Source organism: Antrostomus carolinensis, unplaced genomic scaffold, assembly GCF_000700745.2.
Source record: "Antrostomus carolinensis isolate BGI_N321 unplaced genomic scaffold, ASM70074v2 scaffold9484, whole genome shotgun sequence".
NCBI classification, from domain to species: Eukaryota; Metazoa; Chordata; class Aves; order Caprimulgiformes; family Caprimulgidae; genus Antrostomus; species Antrostomus carolinensis.
In genome coordinates this window covers 35,811-53,996 of record NW_010312863.1, presented here as the reverse complement: position 1 = coordinate 53,996, position 18,186 = coordinate 35,811, and the positions used below count along the sequence as shown (strand labels likewise).

At 42.3% G+C, this 18,186-nt stretch overlaps 1 protein-coding gene across 1 annotated transcript in view; it reads right to left on the bottom strand.

The window, feature by feature from the left end:
* Positions 1-18,186, bottom strand: part of JARID2 (jumonji and AT-rich interaction domain containing 2) — a 68,304-nt gene that overhangs the window by 22,922 nt on the left and 27,196 nt on the right. Inside the window, exons 3-5 of the mRNA XM_010167149.2 lie at positions 17,528-17,757; positions 8,455-9,472; positions 3,731-4,230 (exon numbers count right to left, since the gene is read on the bottom strand). Coding sequence (XP_010165451.1) covers positions 3,731-4,230; positions 8,455-9,472; positions 17,528-17,757 — 1,748 coding nt within the window. The remainder of the gene's footprint in view (positions 1-3,730; positions 4,231-8,454; positions 9,473-17,527; positions 17,758-18,186) is intronic.

The window sequence follows — 18,186 nt, the reverse complement described above, 5'->3', positions numbered from 1 at the left end:
ACCAACACGTGCTCCGCAGCAGCTTCCTCATGTCAGTTACTTGCCTCTTCCTCTCGTCTGACACGAAAAATAAGAATAAGGACTCATCTTCCAAGATTAACCATGTCTTTCAATTTTTCAGATATGCAGCAAGAAAAAAGAAAGTGGAAAACCTTAACGGTTTAGCCTTTTAAAATTGGATATCCCCATTTCTTCCTCTATCAAGAATTTGGTATCTTTTTAGCATCCTAAAAGTTGTAACACAAATTAAATGGTTGAGGGGTTTTTTGTTGTTTGGTTGTTGGTTTTTTTTAATCTGAGGGATTTCATAAAATTCTCTAACGCCAACTCAGAAAATAATTTAAAATGCTGTAATGCAGCTCTTTAACCAGAACACAAAATGAATTGCCAAAGAGGAAAATACCCTTTTCAGCACCCTCAAAAATATCTCAACAGTTCAACAACTGTTCTGGGAGCTTCAAGCTACTGAGCAGAGTCTCTGTATACAACAGAAAGGTTTAAGGAAAAAAAAAATTCCTGGTTCCTCTCCTGATTTTTTCCATGGCTTCTGCATTGGCTGTGAGAGCCCGCCCCGCCCCCCCCCCCCCCCCCCCCCCGCCACTCCTGGAGGGAAGGCACAGAGAAGGACACCGAAACACTATGAATGTTAAAGACCTTAAAGCAACCATAAATACGAGCAGAAACTGGAGATTTCATAATAGTCACAGGCACAAAGGAGGAACTTCTGTTAAGCAGAATCTGCAAATGCTGAGCCCCTGGCTGAAGAGAGCTCAGTATGGGATTTCTGGGATGGTTTCAGGTGAGGGATGGCAAAACTTGCGTTGGTGATTTCTCCTGTGTGGCCCTCTAACGGGTCTGCTAATAAGCCTTCAGTTTGCTCTGTATGGAAACAAATGCTCTTTTCAGTCAGCTCCAGTACAGATTTTTAAAAATATTTTCAGAGCTAAAATTGGGGAAAGGAGAGAAGAGTGAAAATCTTGCAGCAGATCCTTCTTTGGTGGCAGCGGTTTACTTCATGTACTGACAAACGACGACATTTTATTAGTCAAGGAGAAAAGCTGTACGTTTAGGAGTGCAGAAAGCAAGGGCAGCAGCCTGCAGCACACACTTAAAAGCACAGCAGGAAAGGAGTAATGCTGAAAAGAATTTGGGAGCCCTGGCAGAACAGCCAAACACAAAGGAGATTTACTCTGACCTTGACTTGCAATATGGTGGTAACTACTCCTGGAAGACTCGATGTGTCTTTCTAAAAAACACGCTCCAGCTCAAGCATGTGCTGACTGCAGACACTGTTATGTGAAATCCTAAATATATGTCCTCTTCATGGTCTGAAGCACAGACTTTTTGGCCTAAACTGGACTACAGCCATGTGATTATGATGTTCTGCTCCAGCCCTCAATCTATTGACCTGGGCATTTATCAAAGGGATGGGTTGGGTTGCTTTTTTTTTGTGTGTGTGTATGCTTTTTATTTTTAATTAGAATTAATAATGTGCTTTAGAAAGGAATCATTACAATCCCATCATCTGTTGGAAACTGTAACATGAGGGAATGTTCTGTTAAACAAATCTCAGATTTTCTCAGAAACATGTTAACAGGTAAAGAACACTCTCCCCTCCGCAGACGCATGCACAGAAGGATACCTTCATTCAAGAAAAGCAGCAAATGCAGGATTAAAAGGCTTGTTTCATAAAATGCCATGAAGTATTCTCTGCTGAAATCCGTAAACCAACACCGCCTCACCTCAGTCTTATTAAAAAGCCTAGTGATGAACTATAGTCATTTTACAAGTCTTGTGGGTTACTCTGATACATCAAGATATAGTGGAAGGTGTCCCTGCTGATGGCAGGGGGGTTGGAACTGGATGAGCTTTAAAAGGTCCCTTCCAACCCAAACCATTCTATGATTCTATCAAGATTGTCTCATAATTTCTTATTTCTACACCTTGAGGCTTGCTCTAAATGACAGTTCTCACACACCAGTCCTCCCACAGGGCTTTCCCCAAAAAAACTGCTGTGAAAATGAAGCTACACACCTCTCTGCACTCAGACTGACCAGGCGTCCCTCAGGGTGCTCCACAGCAATGATTTCTCCAGAAACCCACCACAGATTTGCTTCCCCCTGTTTTCTCCCTGGTCCATCACCTGTGACAGCAGTTCCCAGTCTCTGCGTGGCAGATGAGCATGGGCTGGGATTCCAACAGGCAAGCCCCGGTGTCCAGGAAGCTGCCGGCACCACGGTGGACAACCCGAGGTGTTACCTGAGCAGCTCTGTGTGCTGCAGCTGCTTTGGTGGGTGGGGAGAGCACCAGCTTACAGGCTCAGCAATGCTTGTGTCTAACAGCTTCTGAACTCAGAACAAAAGTATTTCTACCAGGTACTGTTGGACTGGTACAGAGTCTCATGCCGTCAGTACTGCCAGTGCTTTTTGGGCAGCAGGAGCAGTTTGGGAGCTCTCAGCCTTTTGGGGTAAAGGCCTGGGGCTCAGCAGACTCAGGACGGTTATACTAGCTGTGATTTTTATTATGTTTTCTTTTCTAAATCTAATTAGGATACTTCTCACAAATCCCAATCTTGATTTTTGAGTTACTTTGTTTCTTCTATTAACTTGGGACTTGCACTGGAAAAGAAGATGGAGGCATTTCCCCACCAAACTTCAGGTTGTTCATACAGCAGTCGGGGTAAATTGTATCAAGTTTTTCATTTAACATCATTAAGCACAGGATATTAAAGAACAGAAATGCCACTTCACTATTCACAAATGCTGCTGTCATTAGATAAGCTTCTCTCCAGCAGCAGCGTGGCAAAGAGATTGCTTTTCAAAGGTGAGATTGAGGCTGGAGTCCCTGAGTAAAAGAATTTTTGATCTGCCAAATCATAACAGGCTGCAAAAGAAACCTGAAGCAAGCTTTTACAGCTTGAGTCGTGAGCTCATGCAGTCCCCGTATAGCTTAACAATAAGCCACTTTGGGCTATCTGGCTTCATTTCCTGGTGATGGAAACGAGATTGGAAGGGGAAGAACAGCATATTCATTCCTTTACTGGGCACAGACACTCAACATTATATTCCTCTTGGAGCACAGCTACACAATTCAATGCAACTGAAAATTGCACTGCGAGTTGCGGTGCCAAGTCGTACTCCAGAGCGGGAGGCTGCCAAATAAAATACAGTGAAAGAGTCAGCATTCCTTCGGAAATGGATGGAGTACTTGGTATGTGGAGGACTAAGCCTCCATGTGACTGTTAGTGCTGTGCAAAATCTGGCATCGTGGATAAAAATATTGTTTGCATTTCAATTTGCCCTTTCTAAACGTAGTAGTATTTCTAGAGATGTTAGTTTTGATGTGGAGCACTACTTTGCTCAACAAGAGACTCGCAAATATGAGAAAGCAGAACATTACTTTAAATGTCACTAGAAAATGAAAATAAAAACTGCGTCTGCCAGGATAATTGGGCAGAGCTATTCAGGGAACTTCTCACAAGGAGATGAAGAGGGGCAGAGCCCAGCACATTTTCTTATGACAATAACATTTTCCAGCTTTTCCAGACATGCAGATCAGGCTGAAGCCACCAGACTGCCCAGCTGCCATGGCCACTGGCTACGCTGCTGCCTTGGGGGTGGCACTGCAGCCCACCGGCTCCCTCGGGCCGGCTGGGTTTGCACCCGGATGCCACCCAGATGACGGTATCGTCAGTTCTGCAAAACAAAATCGGCAGAGCCCACCTCGTTACCTTGTATATACACTTGTGTAAGTCGCTAAGAACTCCCTCCTCCTCCTCCTCATCCTCCTTCGTGGTCTCCTTTTCCTGAGCGAAGAGCCGCCGCCTGCCCGTCTTCAGTGGGATATCGACCTCTTTTAACTTGTTGCGGAAACCATTTTTGTGAACCACGCCATTGATGAGTCCGTTTTTGGGCTCAAACCGGGGCAAGGAATGGAACTTGTAGGCATTCTCTAAATGTCCCTCCAAAGGTCCTTTCCTCTTCTCCAAGATTTCCTTTTCCAGCAAGACCTCCTTCTCCAGTTTCTTGTGCTCCTCGGGGGAGAGGGAGTCGTAGGAGAGCAAGTACTGGCAGTAGGCTTCTTGCAGCTTGGCCAGCCTGTCCTGTGCAGTTTTGGGGATGCGCAGCATGTCTGCCAGCTTGTTCCATTTCTTGAGGTCAGTCACTTGCTGCATCCCCCCCATCTCGTTGATCAGCTGGACGAAGCAGGCCAGGTCGAGCTCGCAGCCTCCTGGGGTCCGCATGTGCCAGGCAGCAGAGGAGGGGAAAGGGAAACACAGGAGGAGGTTAGGAAAGCTGCAGGCAGCTCACATCAAGCTCACTACCAGGCTGGGCACATACGGGATGTGCTACCTGTACAGCTCTGGTCACCTGGACACTGGAGCAGGGTTGGTCTCTATCTCCCGTGCCTCCTGCTAAAGGCAGGCGTGTGCCTGTTTTGCTAGCTTAATTCATTCAGCAGGTCATATTTTGCTATTTGCAACAGCCTTCCCTATGGATAAATTTGCTCTCCTCCTCGAGGTTCATTCCATTCTCTTCTCATAGCACCCCTAGCTATCTCCTGGCACTCATCTTTCCCCTGGTCATTACCCAGTGGCCAGAGAGATGAGAGTTGCCCAGCTCTTTAAAAGCCCACAGACTCTCACCCTCCCCTCCTCTGCCACCAGTCCCATGTCTGGTTTATAACAGGAAGCAACAAAACAAGTGTCAAGATGGGTACTGGCAATCAAAATGGCAAGTACCTGTCCTTTCTGTAGGTGAAACATTGATTATCAAATGTCTGCACAACACTTTGAATACATTTAGTATTTATAAGGAGCACAGTAACATCATTCATTTCACTACAGGGTAAAAATCCTTTAAAAAAAAACCCCAAAACAAACAAGGGAGGCAGGGGGTTCTTTGAGGCTGGTGCCTTTAACTGCAGAAAAAAGTTTCAGCCACATTATTCTTCCAGTTTGAGGCCATGCATATTTTATACTCCACTATGTTTTCATATGTTTTAAGATGACTAGCACATTTCATACTCCAGTCAAAAAATAAAAACGGAGGATTACACAAACTGCAGCATAAAAAGCAGCCAAATGGATGAGGAACAATAAAAGAAACATCATAAATACTCTCAAAGTACAGCAATAAATCATCAGTAGAAAGAGTGAGGAAACAGACCAAAGACCACCTACAATTCAACAGGGCACTGCTGAAGGAAAAGAGAGAATTAATACAAAACTCGCATCAACATCGCTGCCGCCACATTGTCTCTCCTTCTCTGGGAGAAGTAAAAAATCATTATGCCATAGCCATTTCAGAGCACTTAGAAATGCCATTATACAACAGAGAAGTGCAAGAAGCAGCATTATGGTAAATATTTACTGTCGGATGCACAGCTACAGCATGTTATGGGTCGGTCATATCATCTGGCTGGCTGGTGCAAGCAGCATTACTTTCTTCTAACTACCTTGAGCTGCATCTCAGACGCTTCATAGCTGATCCCAATTTTCCTTCTTCCCTCTGCTTTCCCCTCTTCCACCACTCGAGCCAACCCAGTGAAGAGGGAGGCTCAGCAGTGTCAACCTACGTGCAACATTTCGGGATGACAACGGTTGCGACTGAGGCAGAGGTCGCACCAGAGGCTGCAGGCTAACAGTGCTGGGTAAAGGTGTGAAAAGAGGGGAAAGGATTTTGGCTGCAGCCAAAACCAAGGGTAAGGCTTTGAGGAGGTTATGGCAATGGTGGAGTGTCATGGAGCAACAGATTTATCCAATTTAATTATTTTATTAGTAATTTATTATTAGTACTTTTTTTTTTGGGGGGTGGGGTCAAAATGGTTAAGTCTTGAAGCTGAGAAATGGTAAACAGCATTGGGTGGGTTAAGTTTGCAAGGTTTTCTTTCTTTCCTCTTCAATCTTCCCCATAAAATAACTTTCAAGCTGGCCTCTATTACAGGCTGTTATTTTTTTGGTCTAGTGTTTTATATGCACGGTCCACAAATAAGCTGAAGGCATAATTCAGGATGACTTTCCATCTCCATACGTAGCGACTTACATAACGTCGAGTAACATACTCCAGGTTTAATGTTATACGTGTTCTCCAACGGGACAAAGAGCACACACTCAGCTTAAGGTCCTAGTCTCAACACTGTTTATGAGCTATTTAAGAAATGCTATTTTCTCCTGCATCATGGAATGATCGCTCATAATCACTCTGCAATATTAGAGCTCGAGTAGCACATCATTCAACCGGAGCCTCACATATCTGGCAGATCCTCCACGGGGCCAGTTACAGCTCAGGTTTACAAAATGGTCTCAATTATAATTCAATTTCACACAGTCATAACTTTTGGAAGCATTTATATCTCAGGCTGATGTTTTCCAGGACTGACCTAAGCATACTGCTTAAAACTCTCCTTGAAAGGCTGAAGGAAAAAAGAAAAAGAAAGAAAAAGAAAAAAAAAGGGAGTTTTTAACACCATTTATCAGCACCTATAGCAAAATGGCTTAAATAGGAGACCTGATATATATTATGCAGAAATAGTGTCTGACTTTTTTTTTTAATTGCCTTAATTTCATTAAGTTAGATTTTTTTTTAAAATTGCCTAGTGATCAAGTTAATTTTAAAGAAAAAAAAAAATCTTAAATCTTCAGGTATGCATTTAATACCAAACGCTGGCACTACACAAGTCATTGGCAAAACTCCCACTTACTTCAATGGAAATGTGATTTGGCCCTGAAAGGAGGGATATGTATGCATGTCTACTTAAATAAGTCTGCATTTATCACCACTGATCATTTTATAGCTTTCCTGCTGGAACCAACAGATCTCTCATCTTTGGACACTGATGATCTCCAGCTACTTTTCTCCATCTTGTTTTTAATGTTAAACACAAGATCGGTAGGAAATTAACTGCAGAAAGGATACACACAGGATACGAATTTTGTAAGAAGCCACTGTTTGCTCTGGTTATGTGGCACCAAGCAGAATAGAAGCCTTGCCTATTAATTAGGCTCTTAGGTGCTTAAATAATACAAATAATTAACAGTAATGCCATCTTAATACCGCGTTAAGGTGTTTCATTAAAAAGTTAACATTGTTCCAGGAGCATTAATCGAGCTGTCTTGTACATTTTCTTCTCTCTCTTGCCAATGTAAATTTAATTCATTATTCTTCTCTATTAGCATACAACCATTGCATACATTAGGCATACAAAATGTTCACTTATTGCTGCTTGAGTGATTTTAATTTTCAGATTTCCTTCAATGCTTTTGCATGGCTATTGCAACAGAGAGCTAACCCTCGTTCCTTCTCCTTAAGTTGTCATTTCTCTGTCGTGCCCTGCATCGGTTCATCATAAACTCTGCAATCTCTTGGTGTGCTTTTATGAATTTTCACTCACTTACCATATGTGATATAAAAAAAAAACCAGGCAGGGGGGAGGGGTGTTGTGAACAGTTTAAACAGAAAAGTGTGTCCTTTAATCCAACTAGCGTTGATAGCTGCCTCTGATCGGATAATGCCTCAAAGGCAAAACTCTAGCCTCAAGTTGCAACATGCAGGTCCTGTGAGCTCTGAGTCAAAATACTTCAAAAACAAAGGGAAGGGCTAAGGAAAATTAAAAACACAGGTTTGTTAATATGTCATGGCTGCAAAGGCAGTAGAGATGGAGGTGGCTCATTCAATAGTTCATTTGTATGCTGCTGTTGTCATGTTTTTACAAAGTATTGTCACATTTTTGTCACGTGTCATATTTGACAGCAGACCATAAACCAAGAATTCTGTTAAATAAGTGATTCTCACTCAGGCATTAGCCCTGGCAGACACCTGCTGGGAGAAATAATGAAACCTCCATTTTGCAATCAACCACATTTTACTGCCTATTCTTGACACTTAATGGTTGTTAAATGTCAGCAGGTCACTGCAAATTTGTGATTTTAAGTGTCTGAGTACCCAAATAGAAGTCAGTTCCAAGATATTTTCTTTCCCCCTTGGTTAAATGCTTTTACAGGAATGGGGAAAAAAAAAATAAATGTTTGTATTAAAGCTTAGCAGTATTGCAACCTGTTTGGAAAACATCTTTAGAAAGGTCCAAAAAATATTCTGAGGCAACATTTAAACCAAGGCTATCGATGTCTGTAGTTGTACTACCTACAAAAATAAACAGCAGGGAAAGGAGAAGATCCTGAAATCTAGAGACCGAGACCCCAAGAAGCATTTCTTTTTTCCCTGGGTGAAATAAAGAGTTGGCAGGAGGAAAATGGCGATATAAAGTCTCCCTGGAAAGCTCTCCAACAACCTACCTGCGTCGTGCCTGACGGATGGATAAAGAGAGAGATCCAGAGCCCTGCAGTGTTAATTGAACAGGGATTTGGTTAAGCATAAAGGTAAATGGAGCATAAAGTTGTATATGGACACTAACAAGCAGCGGCAAAAGGCCAGTGAAACCACAGCCCCCCCTTACCTATGAGTGGGAGTTCGTCCATGGTAATGCCCTGAGATTTGAGGTGCTTCTTGATACAGGCCAGCCGCTGCACGTTGGGTCCCCAGCGCCTGCCTAGCTTGTGTATGTGCTGAATCTGTGTCACAAACCGCATTTCATCATTTAGCTTGCACTCAGGTCTCCAGTCTGGAGGAGGAATCACCCTGCACATCCCATACTTCTCTACCTGAGCTCGGACTGACTCAATGTATATCAGTGGGTCATGAAATTCCTTGGTGGAGGGCCTAAGGATGGGAATCTCCCCCAGCATCCCCCACCCAGACTTACTACTGCCCTTTTCGTGCTTTCCCATTGAGTCTTGTGGCTTGTGCAAGGACTCCGCTTGAGAGGTAGAACGATTTTCACAGGAGGCATTTTCAGTTTTGCCATGTGCTTGTTTCCCTGGCGTACTCTTTCCAGCAGTGGCTCTTTTCGGCCTATTTCTTTCCAAACTCTTCTCTGGCACTTCCTTTTTAAGGTGTCCATTCAGCAAAGGCTTTTCTACAGCTGCCTTTTTGCTGGCAGCTTCTGCCAAGTTGACGGGTCCTTTCATTCTCTTGGTGGGCGACTGTATTTTGTCTATGTGATTCGTCTCTTCCAGCCTCCTCTTCGAATTGCGCAGCCCCTCCCTTAACTGTCTCCCCACCTCCTTAGTGCATGTCTTTTGGTTCAACTTTCCATTGACTTTTACACCATTAACAGCGGTATTGTTAGACTTGGATGCTCCAAGGGATAGCACCTGTTTGCGGGTTTTTGCATTGCTACTTTCTATTTTCCCTGAGATTGTGTGGTTGACAGGTGAACTGGGTTTGTGGTGATTTAGTTTGGTTTCCTTGACCAGTTCTTTCTTGGCTTTGGTGTATGTGACAGTTCCCTTTGTCACTGTTGCAGTGTACTTCACAGTTTTGGACGGTGAAGGTCTGACTTCTCTCATCTTTTTGGCACTGGCTGCATTTGCACTCGGAGATGACATTCGAGTGATCCCGTTGACTTTAGAAACCTGCAATGCCAGGAGTGTTGCAGGGAGAGCAGAAGGAAGGAAACAGAAAAAAATAAAAGTAAATTAATAATGTTACCACTCAGCCATAGAGTCCCAGTCGCTGGACAACCGTATTCTGCAATCCTGACTCCTGGCCCCTTCGTACAATCTTCATACAACAGTTTTCACCCAGGCAAGAGGAGGGACTGGGCGTTCAGAATAAAAAAAATAAAACAGAAATATTAAAAAAGAAAAACAAACCAAAAAGTCCCCCCTGAACCTTGCTTTCAGGGGGTACAAAGCCCCTGCCATTAAGAAGGGTGAGGTCCCTTGCTTCCACTACCCCCTTCCTTGTCTACCAGAAAGCCTGTTATGGTATCAAAAAACACAGGTAGTCTGATTTACAAACTAATACTTTCATTATCTCCTTTTCTGGCCCACAGACACTATCCCTCTCCCACCCAACCCCCATTAAGTGCACACACAGTTTACTACTTCTCAGCAGACAAACTGGCCAGCGTATGCTATCTGCTCTAACTGGAATGGACGTGTTTTGCAAAAATCACACACAGAGATTCAAACCAATCTCATGTCTATACATACATACGAATAAAAAGAGATATTAAACACATGCACCCAACAGATCAGGATGGCCATGAAGGATCCAGTCTGTCATACATATTAAATCTTGGGAGGCATCTTGTTGCTGAAGTCATTCATTTGAAATTTAAATGTATATAGTAGTTTAATGCATTTTTTTTAAAGTTTGATATCTGGGCAGTTTTGCTGACACACATTTTATTACATCATATTCATCGCTCACTAATGTGTCATTGGAACAGAGAATTGCTGGACTGCACTGCTTTCTGTTAGACATTTAAACCCAGCTATGAAACTAAAATTAGTATTTTAACTACAAGACACATTCAGCACCAAAAGCAACCCTCAGCTTCGAAATGAATTGTGATGGCTCAGCACTGCCAAAGCTAAGCCCCACTACTAACAGAATGAAGTTCAAGTTTAAACCTCAAATTTCAGCATTTAAACAAGTTTAAGCATTGCCTTCTCACCTCTTTAAACTACTGCGAGTGCAGAAAAACACATCCAAAAATCAGGAACGTTGATGAAAGCGCTCAAAGTGAAAGCATACAGCACAATTACCCCTCACCAGTGCTCAGGTGAATAACACCATTCCTGCAAAGTTATGATACTTCCCTGCGGGATTTCAAAATCCTTGCCAAATTAGTCAGCACGTCAGGTTCTCTCAAATAAATGTAGGAATTGTAGTCATTTACAAAGTAAGGATAAAATATTATAAACCAGGGATCAAATAGAGACTGAAAACATCATGCTACGGGCTTGTAGAAGAGGAACTGGAACCAGAGGATTCTGCACACACACACACACCTATGTGTACACACGTTTACTGTCCACGTTTTCTCCTCTGTGCTCCAGAAGCTGGAAAAGGAGTAACACCCTTTTAAAATCCATCCATATTCTTGTCCTTCCTGTGCTTCCAAGGTAGAAACACTCAAGGAAAATCCAGTTAACTGATGACTTAAGTTTTTACCCTGAGCTTTCTAAAGACATAAGAGATACCATCTGGAAAGCAAACACTTGCTAACAGAAATGTGTTTACCCATTTCCCTTGAAATTTAGGTAGTACTCTGCATTTGAAATGGGGTTTGACTTTTACAGAGCTTTTTCATGCCACAGAGAAGACAGGAGTAGAGAGCTGCTGAGACATTGCCTCCTGCCTGCAGCAGTCAGAACAAGCATTGAACATCTCTGGCTTTATAAATAGCCAGGAACATCGATTACAGATTTCATCTAGACTAACAGAGAAGAATTGATTGAGAACTGGGAGGGGAAGGTAATCTGGGTGACAGTGATCATAAAATGAGTTTTCAATTCTAAGATGTGACAACAGTTAGAGAGAGGACAATAGACTTACAACCCCCCCCCAAAAAAAAAAAAACAACAAACAAGAAACCCCCACCTGCAAAAAGACCAAAGCAAAGCAATTCCCACTCAGAGGAAGGGCACAAAGTATAGGCCATTATGGCTGTTCACAAAGTTCTCCAATGACTGGAAAATTAGAAAAGAATCACAGTAAAAAGTCGAAACACAATTACGTGACTAAGGGCAGCTATATAGGAACAGCAAAAGCATGAACGGGTAAAATCAGAAAGGCCAAGGAGCTAAAGAAACTTCGGTTAGCAAGGGAGATAAAAATTTATAAATACCTTAAAAATAGAAAGACAACAAAGAACAGCAGAGATCCACCACCACACAAGGAAGGAAAACAAATGCAACAGTTTGGCTAAAGCGTTTGTGCTTCTTTTGTGTTACCCTTCACCAAAAGTACCACTGACTGAATACTTACCAGATACATAACACAACCAATTTCAGCAAAAAAGCTAGGAAGGCAACCCCAGTGACCTAAAATGTACCTAGGTGACTTAGGGCATGGTTCCTGGAAATAAGTTGAGGGCGGGCAGAGTCAACCTAACTTCAAACCCTAAAGTCATTCTGGAACAAATCATCAAACAGTTAATTTGTAAACACACAAATGATCATAAGATAATGGTAAAACCAAAAAAAATAGAACAAACAAAAAAACCCCTCCACCCATAGTTTTGGCACCACGGCACATCAAACTAATTTAATCATCTTCTGGCAAGACACCTGGCTGAGCAGGTAAAGAAGCACCTCTGCTTCAGCAGGGCGCAAGTCACTGTCCCATGTGACGTTCTATCAGACAAGCTCCTGAGACACACCCTAGATATAATTACTCTAAAGTGGCTTCAAATGGGATTAAATAGAGTCATCCTCAAGAGAAGGTACGGTGCCACAGTTCACTGTCATCCTGGGAAGGCATTTCAGGCAACTTTCTGCAAGGACTTGTCTTGGCCTTGGTTCTACCAAGTACTTCTATCAGCAACTTGGATTATTGTAAAATTTGGCAGTGACATGCCTGGAAGGGGCTGTAAGAACTCTGGGGACAAGGCAAAAATCAAAGGCAATCTTAAAGAACATATTTCAGAATATTTCTACAATAAGAGGAAGTGCTATTTATAGGAAGCAGCAATCAAATACAAGTAGGGGAGGAATAATATTTGGGGACCACAGAGAGCTGCAAAACGCGACGGTAGCACGAAGCATGCAAACCACTCTCTGAGAACGCCAAAAGTGAGGGACAGGAGCTCAGGATTTCCTGAGCAGGGCTGGACCCAGCACTGGGCCCACATCGTGAGAAAAACTTAAAAGACAGTGGAGCAAGAGCACAAAGCACTCAAGGATTTTGAAAATATGATCTTTACTGAAAAGCCAAGGGAGCTGGGCTTATTAGTGTGAAAGAGCTGACTATGGGACAACTCTGTAACAGTGTTCTGACACGTAAGGAGCTACTCTGAAAAGAGACAGCAAATGCTCATTGGGAAAAGCAGAAGAAAAAAAACCCTTTTAGTTGTCTACAACAATGATCTGAGGCACAACTAGGAAACTTGCTCATTAGCAGGAAAATAAAAATGTCAGAAGAAGGTGTTAGTGGATGTTGTGGAGTTTCCTCTATGGGAGGTTTTCCAGAAGGTTTCAAGAAGGCTACAGGTGTATTACTGTGCTGTCAGGTACAGTGAAGACAACACCTCAGAGTGAGCAGTCAGGCTGTATGGAGGTACCTTGTCACTCCAGCTTTCCTATGATTTTTTCTGGAGAAGTTGTGACCAGAAGTCTGAAGGGCCATCTGGAGCACTCCTTCAGCAAGTGGTGGTGACACAGGGCCTAAGAACAACACACAGTCATGGAAGAAGTGCTCATGGAGAAAGGCAATATCCTCACAGCTCCTCCTCTTCAAAGGCAAACATGCCATCAGCACCATCAGCTTTACGCCATAATTAAAACTGCCAAGATACAAAACTCTGGAAAACTGAATTCATTAAGAAAACAGCAATTTATCACAACTGTTTAGAGTTGTTAGAACACCTCCACACTATGAAAGCTTAGATCTCTCAGGGCCAGATCTTGAAGTGAACAGGTACATAAGCTTTGCCTATCTAACCTCCAATCCTAGATTATAAGAACACTATTTTGCGGGTTTTTCCAAACTTAGTGAAGTTATTCCCATGATGAACAGATCTTGAAGTAGAGGACACTTAGCTTTCAGAATACTACAAGGTATTCACTTATTTCTTTCTGGTTGCTAACTGAGGAGACACCACAAGAAAGAAACACTGCTGAAAACTTCCTCGGGACCGTCATCTTTCTAGAGCAGACACAACACGATCATTTTCAAATGCTTCTCCCTCTTCCCTCCCCAAATGCCCACAGGTATCTTGAGCGTTTTCAGAGAGGACAGCATAATGTTTAAGATACAGCACTACTATATAGACCAGAACAGACCATGCTTCTAATGGAAATAGCTGCAACAAACGTTTTCCAGCTGGAAGCAAGTAGAACAAACAATGTGGTCATAGCCCACCATCAAAGCAACAGGTGGATTCAGGATTTCACATTGACAAATGTGAATTTCTGGCTGGTCAGTCATCACCTCTTCATTCCTGGTCTGTACTTGTCTCTGAGGACCCATCAGATGATTGGAACCGAAAGAAAGAAGAAATTGTGGCAAGCATTTTCTTACCTTTCTACTGTTGATATGTCTCCCCCCAAACCAAACATAACACACACAGAGTCGGCCTAAAAAACTTGGCCACACTGCCAGGTGCGCAGGTTCACCAAATGGAGGTCTATGCCACAGCTCCATCCCCAGGCAGTGCTTACACTGAGCGCATAAGAAAGAAGTCAATTTAATTCCAATAATAACAAAGTGATGGACATTAGCCTTACATGACTCAAAGCCTTGAGCTATAAGTGAAACTAGGGAGATGAATAACCTTCTCTTTGCTTTTCAGCTACCTTCTGTATTGCTGACATGTATTTGTCTTCAGATCACTCTTTTCTCCATTTTACTGAACACTTGCCTTGCAGTAAAAGATGGTACGACAGATTTTAAATTTTGTTGTCTTTTAAAAACCAAATGGGACCAGCACATAGTCTTGCAGCAATCTGTTTGTTGGATTTGAACTGGTCTACATAAACACCTCTGCACAGAACCTAGGATCCATCCTCCAGACACATACACACACACACAAAATAAAACCAACAAACAATTTGTTAGATATAACAGCAATATTAACAACACCAACAACAGTTTTGGTCCGAAACAAATTCAAGTTATGCAACTGATCTCGAACTTGTGTTGCTATGAGTTTTGCAGAGCTAAATTACCATATCAGGCCAAGAGAGGGCCCCATTGAACTACATTTCCTTTGCCCACGACCCCTTTGAAGTAGAGGATTTGGGAAGAGAGCAAGGGAGAAAGAAAGAGAGAGGGAACATCTGACAAGTGCAAGTGCACATCAGAAAAGGAAAGAAAGAAAGAGAGGAAAAAAGAAAACCTCAGGTAATTTCTAGCGTTCTGCCTTTATTTTCTGCAAGACTGAACAAAACAAAAACACATACATAAATAAACCATGTAAATGCACGTGAACAAAGAGCAAAAACATACTGGAAGGAGGAGGAACATGTGGCTGGCACCCTGGGAAAACAACCCTCCTTTCGGAAAACACTGAAGAAGTCAACAAAGACTCAGGACAAGGACAGGAAATTTAGCAATGTCACGTAACTGCTACATCTAAGGTCTTCCACAAAGCTAAGCCTTTCTGTCAGGCAGAATGAATAATCCACCTTTAATTAGTTACAGCCACATTTTCATTAAAATCAGTAAGAAAGTACTTATGTTACTGTGAGTTGCAGAAGAAAATTTAAATCCCAGAATCCCAGAATGGTGGGGGTTGGAAGGGACCTCAGGAGACCACCCAGTCCAACCCCCCTGACAAAGCAGGTTCTCTACACCAGGTTGCACAGGAAGGCATCCAGGTGGGTTTGAACATCTCCAGAGATGGAGACTCCACACTCTCTCTGGGCAGCCTGTCCCAGGGCTCTGTCACCCTCACAGTAAAGAAGTGTTTGCTTAAGTTTGTCTGGAGCCCGGCCCCATTCATTTGGCCTTCGCACTTCAGGTATTTATACACATTGATAAGTTCCCCTCTCAGTCTTACACCCTCACAGTAAAGAAGCTTTTCCTTAAGTTTGTCTGGAACTTCTGGTGTTCCAGTTTGTGCCCATTGCCCCTTGTCCTGTCACTGGGCACCAGCGAAAAGAGCCTGGCCCCATCCATTTGGCCTCCGCGCTTCAGGTATTTATAGCCATGCCTAACCTTTTTTAAAAAAACAACCAAACAAACAAAAAAACCACAACAAACTCATCATCTCAACTTACAGCCCCCTTATTTTCTGAAGCTTGAGGACCACACTCTGTGAGGTGTCTGTGTGGCATGACTGTTGGTTGTACTGCATTGCTTTAGAATTTCTCTCCACTTTGTGTAGCACAATTGAAAACATCTAATACTCTACGAAGCAAAACTCACTTGGATTGAGGACAAAATTCTTCTACACCTGTCTTTTCCCTTCTCAGAAATACCTTCACAAGTGACAGCAGCTGACTTTCACAAGAATTTTAACCATACATACTTTGATGATAAAACTTTAAAGCATTTCATGCAAGTGTTCCAGTGACTTAAAATAATTAAGTATGAAGCGTATCCTTAACGTTTTGGAAAACTTAAGTTTGACATGAAGAGTTCATGGCAGAGAATGTCAGGGCAAGGACCATAGGATGCTGGTAGTCACAAAAAAGAAAGCTGAAGGGATGCAAAAGAAGCCTGGCATTAAAGTTGATGACTAGATAAGCAAAAATTGCAATGGGAGAATAAAAAAAAAAATTCAAGTCTTACAGAAGTACAGAGAAATAAAGTGTACGTAGCCTTCATGATCTCAGATTTCATTTAGAAGATAATACAAATCCAGTGGAGCCATTTCAGAAGAAGCTAACCACCTCTGCAGCATCGGGCATTAAAGATTTCCTCAGCAAGAGCACCACTGTTTTTCTTTTTGCCATTTTGAATTTCCAAGCCTATGACTGAGAGGTGACATTTAAGGCCTTGATGGTTCTGCAAGATGACAATTCCACTTCCACTGTAATCCAGGCCAGCTTACTTGGAAGAAAAACCTTTAATGCCAGTAAATAAAGACTGTTTCTAATTAGCCTGTTGAGAATTAACCACTGGGAAAATAAATAAATAAATAAATAAATATATATATAAGGCATAAGTGCAGCAAGCTTTCCGTACTGCACTGCCCTAGCACAGATACCCTGCTAATCCAGCCCCAGCCTGAAAAAGGACACTGACCAGGGATTGTGAAACTCTTTTATAAAAACTTATTTGACAGTTGCTATTTTAGGAGCCCTTCGATCCAGCCATCAAAAATAGATGTAGATGCATCCTGCTGAAATGCCAGTCAGAAGCACCAAGAGACTGGTCTGCTAAACTTCCACGCTCAAATACCAGTCAGGCTGAGACAAACCTCTTGCTGATTTTTTTTTGCTAGTTTTCAACCATGAACATGAAACTCTGAATTCCTCCCCACCTGGTATGTCCACCATGAAGGAGGGAATATCCTGGAGCACCGTCTTTATACATGGACAAAACATTTTTCCCAGACTCTGAGGTTTGTGTTGCCCACGTGCAATACAAGACACCTGAGCGTAACGTCAGCTTCTCTAGCGCCGGTGAGCCTCTAAGATAACCCAAGCAGACCAGCCATACACAAAAGGAGTTCATTTTCCATGTGCTGCCAACCTTGGCACTGCCAGCAGAGAGGACAACAGGAGTGCCAGTTGGAAAGGTTTAATAAATAGTGATGTGAACTTTACCCTTTCAGATGTATACACTGGATAATACAAAGACAGGGTTGTAAAGCGTGGTTTATCACACTGACTTCCCACTTTTCTTTTTTCCTTCTTTCTCTCTCCTTGGCTGAAAATTAACTCCCTGCTGTCTCCAGAGCATGCTTTTATGGGTTGCCATGTTCACTCTCTGTCAGGCAGTGGAAAATGAAGCTAGCACCTTAAAAGTCTGCGTTTCCCATGTGTCCACAGAAGAGTACAATTCATTACCTGTTTCCTTAAGTCCTGAGCCGATCTATGGAGAGTGTGGTGGTTGTTAGCGGTGAGCCCTTTCGTAGAGGAGCCAGTGTTTGTAGTAGGATGGTGATTAGCAGCAGCCTGGTCTTTTCGGCTCTCAGCCTTATGTTCGCTGTTCCTCTCCTTCCCTGGTGTGGCCTCTTTGCTTTTGTGTTTCTGAGCAGGTTCTTTCTCCTTCAATGATTTGCTGGACCCATTGAAAACTGAGAAGAGAAAAAAAAAAAAAATCAGACTATTAAGGAAAAAAAAAAAAACAACACCCCACCACAATATATAAAACCAAACTCTTCATTCAAAACAACTCAATTTTCTCTGCTGTCAGTGTTGGATATTTAGTGAGTGTCTTCTTATAGCTGAAGTAAAATCAATACAGAAATAGAAGCACTACTTTGCATATTTCTTTATATGAACAGATTTACTGAAGTATTTCCTTTGCTTGTTAACACACATTATCTTCAATATCCAAATTAAAACATACAAGGTATATTTACTGGTTTGATTGACCTAAATTTAGACTTAGCAGTTTGCTTTTTTTATTTATGAGAGTTTTAATTAACTTTCTGCTGTTGCAGCACCTAAACAGAAAAATAATTTATTTTTACATTAATGTAAAATAAAGGAAACATTTCATG